Raw genomic sequence first — 13,998 nt, 5'->3', positions numbered from 1 at the left:
ACCTCCTGCCGATTGAAACTCAATATCTCGAAGTCGACCTCCTATCGATCACAAATATATCCCCGTAAAGACGGGATGGAGGGTTCTCGAGTCTATCAATCTTTGCGTGCTAATTATTGATTCAATTAATTATTTTTTCAAGAAAAAAAAATTATATATTGGAAAAATAAATGTATTTCATAAAAGAGGAGACAAGAGGAGAGAGAGAGAGAAGGCAAGGAAACTAGTTTTCCTTATTTAGAAGATGATAGTAAATGGAAGGATAAGAGGGGGGATGTACTTTTGCGGGGTAGAATCAAAACGATAATATTGGATACTTTTATTATACAAGAAGTACTCTCCCTAAAAATTCAACAGTAGTACGTGGAAAAATAATTATTATATGTGACATCTTAATATATATATCAGATTTCACTTTCAAAATCTTATGGGTATGGGTAAAAGTAAAATTGGAGTATTGAACACGTCATTCTAAAATCTAACTTGTATCTTCAATATGAGTTGATTATATGAATCAACAATAGGATCACGCATCTAATTATCGATGAGCTGGGACCCGATTGATCATCTTGAACTACACCCGGTATCAATGGACATGTCCCGTCGAATATATCAAACTACCCTTTGGTGGACTGTTTAAAATATTTGGTCGTGGTCTCAACAATGGAGGCAACTGTTAATCGATAGTGGCATTCATGGAGAGCGCTGCATATAGCTTTCGATAAGGTAGACGGCTCAGGTTTAGGGTATATATGGTTATAATAAACGGTATGATAATGAACTAGTATAAATTATTTGAAACGATCCAATTCCCCCTTCTTCTTTTTTTTACAATCCTGCCAGTATCTATTATCTTTTTTTTTTACAATCCTACCTAATATCTAATAACACAAAAGATATCCCAATAAATTCAAGTTCGGATCCTCCTATCGAAAAAGAATTCAAGTTCGAATCCGATCTGCCCACTAAAGGCAAAACTCTCCGATTTGTAAATTTTCTCCATTAATAGAACTCAAACTTGATATCATTTTTAAGGAGAAGAGGTACGGAACAATTTGATTCGACCCATGTTGATTGATTTTTTTTTTATCTTGAATAGTCTATTGAATTATGACAATTGTCATCAAAGGTCCACATTATCCCATGACATCCCAGACTCTATCATTTGGGGCCTTTCACATGATGGCCAGTTCAGCACTAAGTTTGCCTACCTCCTACAATTCGATCGCCTTGTAACTCCATAGGATAGTCAGGACTGGATATGGAAGTGCCCAACCTTCCACACATCTAGTACTTCACATGGTTGTGCCATAAGGAGAAGATCCCCACTGCCTCCCTACTTGCTCAGCGTGGTTTATCCATTGCAACTCACTGCCATAACTGTCCTTCAGATCTGGAGACAGTGGACCACATACTACGAAGTTGTCCTACGGCTAACTCCTTCTGGCAACACATGCAGATTCCACGCTCCAAGCTGGGCACATTCACTGCTCCAATGAAGGAATGGCTACATTACAACGTTACGTCCTCTCAATCATCGCACTTACACATTCCTTGGGGTATATTATTCACATTCGCTATCTGGCACCTCTGGAAGAATAAAAATTCCCAAGTTTTCTCATCAAAACCCCTCCACATTAGCTTGATTGATCTTACCATCCAAGCTATGGCATAATATTATGCCAGTCAAGTGAAGCCTTCCCCAAGGCCTCACTTGACGATCAATGTCCGCTGGGAGGCACCTCCTGATGGCTACTACAAACTTAATTATGATGGTTGCTCAAAAGGAAATCCAGGAATTGCTGGAGCCAAGGAACTCATTCGGGATTCCTTGGGCAGATGGGTCAGGGGTTTTTGCATGAATCTCGAGCGCTCAACAAGCCTCATTGCTTAGCTTAAAGACCTTCGACAAGGACTGATTATGGCTAAGGAGTGCGCCATAAGTAACTTGATTGTAGAGATCGACGTTGAATTGAGCTTAAGCTGGGTCTGGGGAAATTCAAGCAACAAGGTGCTAACGAACTTGATTGATGATTGCAGGGGCCTCTGTTGAGATTTTAATTCGATCAATCCTAGGCATATCTATAGGGAAGCCAATAAATGCGCTGATCATCTCGTCAATCTTGGAGCTGAGCAACTTGACTATCTTATTTCCTTGCCTCTTTCTCCTCCTTCCATTAGGCAGACTTTATTTGATGATATTAGGGGTTTTCCAACCCCCGTACTGTAAGCGCTATGTGCGCGAATGGTTAATTTATAATGCATTATATTATTCAACAAAAAAGATTAGTCCACATTATGAATGTACCCTTGGAGATTACCAAGAAACGTTTAAATGATATACCTCACAATGACGTGGTGAGAAAAAATCAATTATGTTACCACAATTAAAAATAATTATAGTAATTATTCAAGCGATTAACACACGTTTCTCAAGATTATCGGTTTGAGTCCTCTTCAAGGCATAATGTTGAGAATACTTATGGATTCGATATATCAATTCGATCCGAGCTCTTGGAATTTGAATAAGTTCGGTAGCGGATCACGAAATCTTTACGATCTTCTCTATCTAATGAATGGAGAGTCCGCTTTGAAATCGTCCACCCTGCACCCATCCTCCAAATATATGCTTCAACAGGAATCACAAAAGCTAAATTGATACAATCTGATGTTGTATTTGGTTTTAGAGTTTAGTATAATTGATTTTTTGTTTTAATTGGTTTGTAATGATTGTATTATTGAATTATGAGAAAAAATATAAAAAAGTAATAAAAGTAATGATTGTGTTGTTGAATTGTGAAAAAAGTAATGAATAATTGAAAAAAGTAATGATGAGGTTGTTAAATTGTGGAAAAAATAATTAATAGTTAAGAGAATTTAATATTAAAAATTTAACTGAACACTTAAAAATTTGAAGAAAAAGAAAAATATAGTAATTGTGTTGTTAAATTAAAAATAAATGGAGTTAAGTTGAGTAAAATTTAAAAAGAATTGTAAAACCAAACAAGCTGTAAACCTGTGGTAAAATGCCCCTCGTATTTCAGCAGATAAAGTACATGACATGGCCTGTTTTAAGGATTGGCGACTTACCCATTCAGTGATTTTGTCAATAGACATTCTCCAAATGTCTACTATCGAATTGAGTGAATTCAATACATCCATCCAAAATTGCGTAACACAAAATATATAAGGTCTCAAATGACGTCCTCAATAACAAATATTATTGGACCTATAATAATGTTTAGAAAGAATTTTTTTTTGGCAAACAAGGTCTTCAAAGATAGATTCACAATTATGGAGATATTAATTAATGGTTTTCAATGCGTACTATTGTGTAGAGGCGCCATTCACTCCCACTAGATCTCCCAATTTTGGGTGTTCAGAAATTGCACCAAATCATATTAGTGTGTCCACTTTTTCTCTCTTACATTTCCCTATAGAAAAAGATCTTCCAAAAGAAGAATATACTCTTTCTTTCTTATCCATTCAAACTCCTCTATCTAAAATAAAATGACGAGATTAGTTTTCACTTGTTATGGTTATTGAACAAGTATTCGGGGGGGGGGGGGGGGGGGGGGGGGGGAGTGGTCCTTGGGATGTTCGAAACCTTGTTGGGTGATAGGCTCTCATACTAGGTCAACTACTTTAGTGTTAGCGTGCAATAAGATAAATGGGCTATGTCATAAATTTGTCGTGACAAAATAAAATTATTCAATAATTTTTTTCACCTTAGAGTTCGTTATTTTTATTGATAAATAAAAATGGAAAGGAGATGACATATCCGCGTAAAACATATGAAACGTACTATATACTCTAGGTAGGGCGGGTATAAATTCTAGTATTCGTACAAATGAATGATGACATGTAGAAAAAATGAAAAAGATGGAATCTCCAAATTCGTTTTATCTAAAACAACCAATAGGAGAAAGCAACCTATTAATTAATTAATTTTAAAATAAAAAATTCGAAGCTGCCCAAACGGGGATAAGCCCGATGAAGTTGGATGTAGGCCCCACATCAATATCATTTTCAATAGCCATAAAATTAAATAATTATCCTCGTGCTTGTTTTATCAAACAATTAAAATAATATAAGACCAAATAAATACTAAAATATTTATTTATTTATTATGGTAAAAATTAAAATATGTTTATTATTTAATATTATGGGATAATAAGGAGAGAAAAAAAAAAGAAGAAGAAAAAGAGAAGAAAAGGGGTTGGGGTTGGCGGGACATTATCTACAAGTGAGGGGCTCCCTCTCCTCTTATATTGGGCATTGGCAGGCCGCCCATCCAATCACCGCTCGTCGGTGCCCTTCACTTCTCTCTTCTTCCCTTCTCCTCGTTCACCAACCAACCCCCTCGCTTATTTATTAATTCATTTTTACCCCCGACTTTGCCCACTGCCTGCCCCCGACTATTCCCGTAATTCCCAATGTGTCCCACCCGAGAGAGACGGCACTTCCTTCCCATTAAAAATTCTCCATTATTATTGCTGAAATGACATAATGGACCTATCATTGTTCGGACGTCATGGAGATGAGACGGTGGCCTTTTCTTACATATCATTGTGGCTTATATTTGGACGGTAGGATGAATGCAGGTCAATCGCCCCATCGGTCAATTCGACGCGAAACGATGCTCCGAAATGAAGGTTTGCCATTGTGCAAGATTTACCTCTTTATTGGGGTGTCTTCTTATCTAGGATGCGGGAATTGTTTATTAATGCTTTTTTTTTTGTTGCAGCGAGATTAGTGTTGTTTTATATTATTTAATCTTTTAAATTATTTTGTAAAAATACTAAAGATTTAACACTTCATGAGACACAGCATGTAGATAATGGATAACATCTACGGTTCAAAAAGAAGTCCATAATACAAAAATCCAAAGGTCAATAAGCTTAATTTGCACTAAAAGACATAAAACCAAAGTTCATGGACCTAAATGAGAAAACCTTCATAAATTAGCATTAGTCAATACTCAAGCACGGTTTCCAAAGCAAGATAAAATCTTAAGTAATTTATTTTTTTCTAGTTATGTATAAGAAAAAAAAACACTAACTTTTTCGATTTTATAAATTTATAGCCCACCATTCAGATTATTCAATTAGCTTTTGGTGTTTCTATGACAAGATCATCAAAAATTTCTCATAAAATATAGCAAGTTAATAAATTACCATTAAAATTCAAAAAGATCATTTTTCCCAACCACTAAAGAATCTGTCATATCCTCCACTCTTAGAGGTGTTTTTCTCAAGGAAGTAAAAGCCAAAGTTCGCATTAGCATTCTATCAACAAGCATAATTCGACATACACATTTCTAATGAAAAGCTTATAAATGACAAGAATAAGTCAGGATCATCAAAATTTCTCCCAAAATATTATACGTTAAAAATTTAAAATTTAAAAAAGATCACATCTCAAAATCCCAAGCACTAAGAGATCTATATATGTCTCTATTCTTAAAGGTCTTTTCTAAGGAAGTAAAAGTTAAAGTTCAAGTTAACGAACTACCAACAAATGTAATTCGTCACATCTTTTATTTAAAATTTGTAAATGACAAGAGTAAATTGGTTAATGAGAGTATTAGTGCATTAATCTAAAAATTTGATGTAACAAAATACAATCATGACCCCAAACTTTTCCCGACACGGATTGCCGCGTTTTGGGTAATGGATGGCAACAACAAGCGATACCGATATTACTGGCCACCCAACTTTGCTGCCCAAAACGAAAAGTAAAGTAATAATAAAACAGCACCATAAAGAAAAAAAAAATGAGAAGAAAAACAGTTGAGGGCATTATGGTAATCTAAAGGCGCTGCCCGCCAGCTCGTAGATGGCATCGGCCAACCCTCAGGAGGGTAAAACCGGAAATCAACCAACCCACCACCCTTTCTCTCACTAAAGTACACAGCAGCCAGCAATCACACCTACGTTCTCTCTCTCTCTCTCTCTCTCTCTCTCTACCATTATAATACCATCACCACCACCACCACCTTCCTCTTCTTCTTCTTCTTCTTCTTCTTCCTCAGAAGGCCCGAGCAGAGGCAGAGCGGCTCCAGCAATAATGGGGGAGCAGACCTAGTAGGAACAAAAGGTGGTAGATAGATTGACAGATTCATGAGCCACCACAGAATAAAGCAAAGCAGGTCAAACCCAACACCCATCAGCCCCCCTTCTCTCTCTCTCTCTCTCTATCCGCCCACCCGCCACCTTCCCTTCCCAATCACCTAATCCTTTCTTCCCCCGGCAATCCGGCCGCAGCCCCATGATTGTGCTCTGCTCCTGCAGGTAATAGCAGCATAAAGATACGACCTTTGCTCCGTAATGTCATCTTCCCATGTTGCCCCTCTGCCCGTAGGCTTGTCTGTTTTTATGGGTGGTCTTCTAATCGCCGGGGTGGTCTCTGTTCGGTCCTCTTCCGGGTCGTTCTTCGATTCTCTCTCCTCTCCTTGTCCTGCGGCGTCGTATTCTCGTATGTACTTGGGGTCCGGACCGTAGTATTATTGACTTGTGTATACTGTTGTTTGTCACCACCCTCCCCCCCATGAAAGGTGGTAGGTTGGTGGAGTTGACTTGTTGGAGTCTTTGCCCCATTTGCTTCTTTGCTGTTAATATGATGATTAATTCCTCACTGTTACGGCCTTCCTTAGATTGTTTACCCCCCCTTTTGCCTCTGAGAGACAAATCCCGAAAGTCTTGGCAAATAAAGGAGAAGAATCTGTGCCGGCTGGCCCCGGCAGTCGATTTAATCGCTTCAGGGCACGTTTCAGCCATTCGGGTCGGTCTAATTTCTGTATTTTGTTTGATTTCGTTGCTGATTGGTGAGAACGATCTGTGAGCTTCTTGCTGGGTGGCTGCTGGGTCTTGCTTAGGTTTATGTAAGTTATGATCGTTTCATCCTAGTGGGTTTGGTTCAGACGTCATGTTTTGGTAGGACCCTGAAGTGGGTTAACTTTATGACGTTCTCAAGGATGGCGTTGAGATTTCGGGGCAATTTAGATTCTCAGCTTGGGTTTCCATAGATGCTTGCCTGTTTCAGATTATATTGGGTGGTGGAAGTTAATTCTGGCACATCGGTAACTTTAAGCTACAAGGAAGTCTCGGGTAGTTTAGCATTCTTTTCTAATGTAAGTAGAGCACTTAAAGGATGAAACTTGTCTATCATTCAGGAGCATAATTAACGGGGCTTCCTCTTCCATAACATCTTCGGACACTTCATTTTCTTTCAGTAGTTTGAGTTTCATTCTTCTGGTGATTGAGAAGTTGATCGTTGAATTGGTTTCTTTAGATTAACTTCATGAAGTATGAAACTAGAACTTTCAGGTTTTCTTTTATCTGTGTAGTTATAATTGTGTTCTCTTACTTTCTTACAACTCGTCTCCTTTACTGTTTCAAGCAGCACTCTAAATGATGCTCAGATCTACTAGATGTACCACTGCGAACTGATCAGGAATTGAACCGAACCATGGTGAGCCTAAGGAGGCGCAAGCTATTGGGACTCTGTTCTGGTAAGCTTGAACTGTTTATTATCATATCTTGGTGAAACGAAATATAGTTTGTGCTATGTCCTTGTTACCTCTTTCTTGTTCACTCATAAATCCTGCATTTGTGTTTTTAGGAAAAAACTCTTTTCCACTTCCCAAGTCTTCAGATGTAAATGTGACTGATAGTCCTAACACGAGCTTCAAACCCGTTACTGTCCATCCATTGCCATTGGATGACGTGAAGGATTTCGACACGGTAAGAAGCTGACAAAAAGAATTCATGTCTTTATATTCAAGTGTTGATATGTTTCTTATTTGAGTTATCCCCATATAACTGACAAAAGGACATCTTTCCTCAGTTTATCAGCATAATGATAGGAAAGAAGCTTAAGATAGAATGCCTTGAGGAGAGTATAACTGGCATAACTTAGAAGCAGTACTGTGAGTTTTTGGATTCACGGGGTATCTAGCCAATGGAAAGTGTTATAATGCTGATTCTAGAATTTTATCTGAGATCTCTAGACTCCCTTATGTTTGCGCTTGAGAGACTCAATGCGGTTGACTTGCATTTATTAATTGATTACATGGTCTAAGAAGAATACAGAAATGATTTTTCCTCCGAAACTTTTTGGAGGGAAATCTGCCGACTCTCTCTCTCCGAATAAAAGTGCCTCAAACTTTTGCAAATTTACAAACCTGCCTTGTGTAAGTGGTTCGGCAGAGCTGAATCAGCAGGAGCAGCGTCATTAAAAAGAATATACTACTACATATGCACATGCTCTTTTTCTTATAATGTTGCATGTCATACAATAGGAAATGCTTTGTTGGTGTTTTGCTTGAAGGATAGGATACTAGTACCATTGAAACACTATTCTTTTCCAGTTCTGTATCTAATATCTCTGATCTCATTATCCAGAAAAACGTTGCAATAATAGGAGCTGGATCATCAAATTTATCAGGCTCTAGTTCATCGAAGGAGCAGAAGAATGAGCAGCCTCCAGGTTTGTTGCTTGTAGAAACATTATATATATATATGTATGATGATGATGACTTCCATTTGTTTTAACTGATTTCACTTCTTGAAATATGTAATAATGAACATCACCAGTGATTCTGATGCTTCCTTCTAATGGTTGAATAAACTGGCCATCTCTAATATCAGTTTCTTCTTTGTTAGTTTGATCAACCAAGGCACTAAATCAATTGGAAAATTTTGTTCCAAACTTGTGGTTATAACTTGGAAAATGGCATTTGACATTGCAGTTTTGATGATTTTTGAAGATGTCTAGGAACTTAACTAATATAACATGTTTGTTTGAGAAGTTCTTTCTTGAAAAAGCTTTAGTTTGCTAATTACTGCAGATAATATATTTACTTCTCACTTCAAGGTGGGGAAGGACGGCATGCTGGTGTTTGCCCCATTAGAAGTTCTTATGATTCGAGATCAACAGGAAACTAAGGAAAGATAATATATGCTGCGTGATGCTATGACGAAACTTTTATAGAACTTTAGCCATAGTCATTCGTCTTAATTTGTGAAAGAACAGTTACAGTAAGCTTCTAAGAAACACAGTTACATCTGATGGCATGAATTATGGGCCTCACCTGTTCATATGATGTGTACGTAGTCCCTTGGAAGCAATTCTTTTGGGCATATAGTAGTAAAGTGAAAGCTAAATTGTTCCTGTTGATGTGATGGTTCTTTTGAAATTCTAGTTCTACAAGGACATTGCTGAGTTTATATATTTTCAGAGCAACCAATCAAGAGGCGAAAGCGGCATAGAAGGAAACATCACCAAAACCAAGAGCAATGCCTGATGAGAGGAGTGTACTTCAAGAATATGAAGTGGCAAGCCGCTATAAAGGTTGACAAGAAGCAGATACACTTGGGAACTGTTGGTTCTCAAGTAGAGGCTGCTCGTCTCTATGACAGGTGCCGACACTTTCATTGTAGAGCATGAATTTATGTAGGTTTTGTTTTGCGACAATTCTTTTTCCGGACAAAATCATGAAAAAACCAAGACTTAAAGAACATGTTACTTGCCTAGCATCGTTTGTGTGAAGCAAGAGTTGTGATTCGTGGCATACTCCACATCTCCTTTTCTCCAAGAAAAGGGAGAAAAAGAAGTAGAGGGTAATCTAAGATTTATAACATGGTTGGTCGCAGAGCTGCATTCATGTGCGGGAGGGAACCCAACTTCGAGCTGTCTGAGGAAGAGAAGCAAGAACTTCGGAAGCTCAGCTGGGACGAATTCTTGGCGCTGACTCGCCACGCAATAACCAATAAGAGTAAATCCTTTTATGTTGTCACTGACCATCAAGAATCTAACTTTTAGTTTTCATTCACCTGATTCTATGTATGTCTTGGCAAACTTAATATTCACAGAACACAAGAGATCGGGAGTCGGGGCAAGGTCACAGAAGAAGTCCGAGCCCGCTGCAATGCAGAACAGTGACTGGGAGGGGGATCAGGAAGGAGCCAATAGCATGTCGGGTTCCGAGGAGCTAGACCCTGAGGACACCTCGGTCTTGTAGAAAAGCCGAGCCTGTCTGACCCTCGCATGGCTCAGAGCCGATTAAATTTAGTGACTCGGTTCTGAGCTCGATTTGGCCTACAATTTTTTAGTTTCCTTGTGTTATAGGAAGCCCCTATTAGGGCTCGATATATCAGATACCAATCACCTACCATTCACTCTCCTCCAAGACGCAGATTCTTATAGCTCCTTATTAACACAATAAAACCCCTCATAAATGTCACCAGTTTATTTTCCCACTCTTTCTGAAGTAACTTCTAGAAGACCTTAACTCGCAACATGCCATGTCGAACACTAGTCTAATAGCAAGTAACGGGACGAATGTTAAGCATGCCGTTCTATCTTATTGTAGAATTTTATTGGTTCTTCCTCTTCTTCGGTGAAGTATCTTATTTTCCCTCCTTAATACACGGAATCTACAATAGCACAAGGAAGTTCATGGAAATTTATCACGTCCCTTTTAAGGGACCATCGGCATTCTATGTTAAAATGTGAGATCGACCTCGTTCACTCATGCTATCGCATCCCAAAAACTAATAGGATGTAGTAGTTTGGTCGAAGTACTTCCAACTCGTAGGATCAAACCAACATCAGCAACCGAGGCTTCCATGCTAGAGATTGATCAAGGCATCGGTTTGGTATCCTCGAATGTGCTAAATAGATGCATATGCTGCTCGAAATTGAACTGTTGGATGGAGGGTGCGTGTCTCGGCAATCAGTTGCAGTCGATGTGGAACTGCCAACTGCAGAGGAACCAAATCCCGATCAGCGGATTGAGTACTTCAACCTTGCCAATGTTGCCTAGGCCCGACCCCGACCTTACGCAGCTCGCTCAACTAGGACGATAAATGGGCGGGGCTTTGAGAACCGAACCCAGACTAGCCCGGCCCGTCCTCAAGGCCCGACCCGTTTGATCCGACAGCACATTCGTTGTGCTTTCCTCCGAAGAACGGTACACAGAACTGAGCATTTCGCCGTTTGCAGGGGCCGCAAAAGCAATCAAGCACTGAACTTGCAGACCAAGAACGAAGAACCCATCACAGACAATGGGTTCAGGCGACGACCAGAAGCTCCCAGACGAGGAATCTCCATCTCCATCTCCATCTTCTGCTCCTCCTTCGTTCCGTGATTACTGGAGAGAGCGGATACTATACCCTACTCTACTCGGAGGTCTCTCTCTCTCTCTTCGCCTTCTGGGGTTCTCTTGAATGGTGAAAAGTTTTGAACTTTGATCACTTTCTTCTCCCGATCTCTTGTGAAAATGCTGAATTGATTGTTTCGATGGAGCTCTGACGAGATTTCTTCTCTGTTTGCGCGTTTTTGGTTTGGCAGGGGTTGCTGGAGGAGGAATTGGATTAGTGTCTAAGCACAGGAGAACTCATGGCTTGGCTAATATTTCTGCAACTTATGCTACTAATATTGCTATCGTCGCGGGCTGTTATTGCGGTAATTCCTTGCTTGTTCTTTCAATACGTGGAGATTGCATTGCACCAGGTAGTTATTGATGTTGGTTCATGAGAGGGAGGTTGTAGATCGGATATCGATAGTGAACCCTGTTATGGCTCTATGGAGTTTCACTTGTTCAATCTGCTGGCAGAGGATTAGGCTTTTCAGCTAATGATTTGATATCTGTCTGTCGATAAATCTAAAAAGGCATTGTGCAAGTTGAGGACAAGCCATCACCGGTTTTATAGGAGGAATTATGTTGTCAAGATCCAAAGAGGCAATGTCCTAGGCATTGAAGTAGGTAGGCTTGATTTGGAGCTGCTAAGGTGTTTATGACATGTACACCTGAGTTTCCATGAGGGCTTTCAGAATGATTTGTACGAGGATAGACAAGAGGCGTTCTTTCTGCAGCTCAAAGCATGCTTCCTTTCAATTTAGAGTCTAGAGCTGTGCTTTTGACAACGGAACACACAGTGCATACATATAATTCTGTTTTTGATTTTGAGAATCGGGGAAAAAGATACTCATAACTGTTGTAAAGGTTTCCTTTTTCGTTACTTGGTCGTATAACTATCTTTCAAGAGGAGTCCTCCGTGATACTTTGGCTTTCAGAACACACAGCTGTTGAATGAAGAGGAAATTGCCCGAAGTGGTATAAGAATTGGCTTTGCTATAATCTTGATTGTCCATCAACAGGGTGATGCACGATGAGCATCAGCTTTTAGCACCTTAACCCAAAATTCTTGGTGGCGTAAAAGTTCGCATTGTACTGGTGGTTGAAATTTCAGCATATCGTTTCAGTTAATGTTAATCAATTATTTTCCAACTCTGCAGGAGCTCGGGAATTTGTCAGAGTAAGTCGAAGAGCAGATCCTGAGGATCTTCTGAACTCTGTAATTGCAGGATTCAGCACTGGTGCACTACTCGGGCGCCTTCAAGGTTAAGTTCTTTCCTCAATAATGCTATCGTTGCTTCACAGTAGGCCTTTTTCTTTTTAGTTTTGTTTTTGGAAATGGAAGGCCCCATCTCTTCGTGGTAGCAACTCCAAGATAAAGATGGAACAGCAGTAGTATGATTCTTCGGTCAACATTTGACAGCAAACTCATAATTAGAAAGGAAAATGGCTTTCTTGTTCTGAAGAATGACAGAATGACGTAAGCTAATCTAATTGCAATTTTAGGTGGTCAATCTGGAGCTATTAGGTACTCTGTCATATTCGCTGTTGCCGGCACAACATTTGATTATGCGACAATGAAGCTAAAACCCATGTTGGAGGGCTTCGGCGAGTCTGTCTTCGGGCAAGACGAGAATGGACAGAGTCAGTTCAAGCTGCCTGAATGGTCTCCTATACAAGTGCTTGATGAGGATGCACTTGCTGCCAAGAAAGCTCGGGAAGAGAAGCTTTACTCACAGAGAGTACTCGGTAAGATGAGCAAAGAAGAATCTTGAAGAAGAATTTTTCAGTCTTTCATTGTTCACTGTATACATTAGGAACAAGGCAAGCATGTGGCATCCCCTTCAAATTTTGTAAGTTGATGATGGGCTTATTAGTAGCTAATTTTAAGCAGTTTCTCCCAATAGAACTGAATAATAATCAGGAGGGAATTGTATCAGAAATTTCTGGCATAGATAAATATGTTCTGAATCAGAATGATCCATTTTCCAGTGGACAATTAAACCATGAGATGGATTGCTGAAACTTTCTGTGTTTCTTCCACATAAGCAATGGAGAAGAACGATTGCTTCTCATACTGCATATTTTGAATGAGGATGTTGGCATAATTAGAAGACCAGCCTAGTCCTTTTTCCTTAGCCGAAGGCGTGATGAAAGAAAATAGACAGCAAAATTGTACGACCAACCTTTTTCTGAGATTTGCATCTATGTAGATTGAATAATAACCATGGTGGGCTTATATCTCGAGTGTAGATGCAACTTTGAGTTCATTTCGGTTTGATTGGAAGAAGACCAAACACATACTCTATGGGGGAGCATGCTTCTTTTCTATTTCTTGTAACCAAGAGAATCTACATCTTCAGCTTTAATGTATTATGTTAGAATTTCTGCATAAGATTGTCTGTTCACCACGTATCATTTAGTGATTTCCAATTCTTACCGAGGGCATGCATTTCTTTACGATTGCATTCATGTCACCCTTATCTTGAAGGAGAACAAACGAAGGCTTCACGATAGCCTCACGACTCTCGACATGGCCCGCCAGCCCATGTATACCATCTGGTGTAACTTGATTCAGGAAAAAGGAGAAACAAGAAGGATAGAAAATTCTAACGTGTTTTGGCAAAACAAAAGGGAAGGGGCAAGAATTTATGAACCAAAGACAGAGTAAAGTGGAGATGCTAATTGGCATCAAATTGAAGCTCCACAATTTGGAGTTGCAGTCTCGTTGAATACTCTATGTACACAGCCTTCCTTTCAAGTGGTCCTCTAGATACGAGCTCATCAACCTAAGAGCCACATGGATATCGCCAAAACCGTCTGGGATACTGGCTGTACATGCTGGGAACGCGGGA

The 13,998-nt window shown here is 39.4% G+C and overlaps 2 protein-coding genes across 3 annotated transcripts; both read left to right on the top strand.

Moving 5' to 3' along the window:
• The first annotated feature begins 5,939 nt into the window (after nt 1–5,939).
• LOC116187538 (ethylene-responsive transcription factor-like protein At4g13040) lies at nt 5,940–10,301 on the top strand. Of its 2 annotated transcripts, none has more exons than XM_031516281.1 (7): nt 5,940–6,293; nt 7,405–7,513; nt 7,624–7,745; nt 8,406–8,490; nt 9,242–9,422; nt 9,657–9,778; nt 9,876–10,301. In XM_031516281.1, exons 2-7 carry the CDS (start codon nt 7,471–7,473, stop codon nt 10,022–10,024), a joined length of 702 nt encoding a protein of 233 aa, XP_031372141.1. In that variant the 5' UTR covers nt 5,940–6,293; nt 7,405–7,470; the 3' UTR covers nt 10,025–10,301. The 2 variants fall into 2 exon arrangements, with proteins under 2 accessions (XP_031372141.1, XP_031372142.1); XM_031516282.1 differs by lacking the exon at nt 5,940–6,293 and adding an exon at nt 6,590–6,783.
• Nucleotides 10,302–10,854: 553 nt separating this feature from the next.
• Nucleotides 10,855–13,150, top strand: LOC116187539. Its single transcript, XM_031516283.1, has 4 exons — nt 10,855–11,193; nt 11,356–11,469; nt 12,304–12,408; nt 12,650–13,150. The coding sequence occupies exons 1-4, from the start codon at nt 11,070–11,072 to the stop codon at nt 12,916–12,918; spliced, it is 612 nt and encodes a 203-aa protein (XP_031372143.1). The 5' UTR covers nt 10,855–11,069; the 3' UTR covers nt 12,919–13,150.
• Nucleotides 13,151–13,998: the final 848 nt, after the last annotated feature.

Source organism: Punica granatum, chromosome 8 (assembly GCF_007655135.1).
Source record: "Punica granatum isolate Tunisia-2019 chromosome 8, ASM765513v2, whole genome shotgun sequence".
Taxonomy (NCBI): Eukaryota; Viridiplantae; Streptophyta; class Magnoliopsida; order Myrtales; family Lythraceae; genus Punica; species Punica granatum.
The sequence above is the reverse complement of the archived record's forward strand: the minus strand, read 5'-3'. Positions and strand labels throughout refer to the sequence as shown.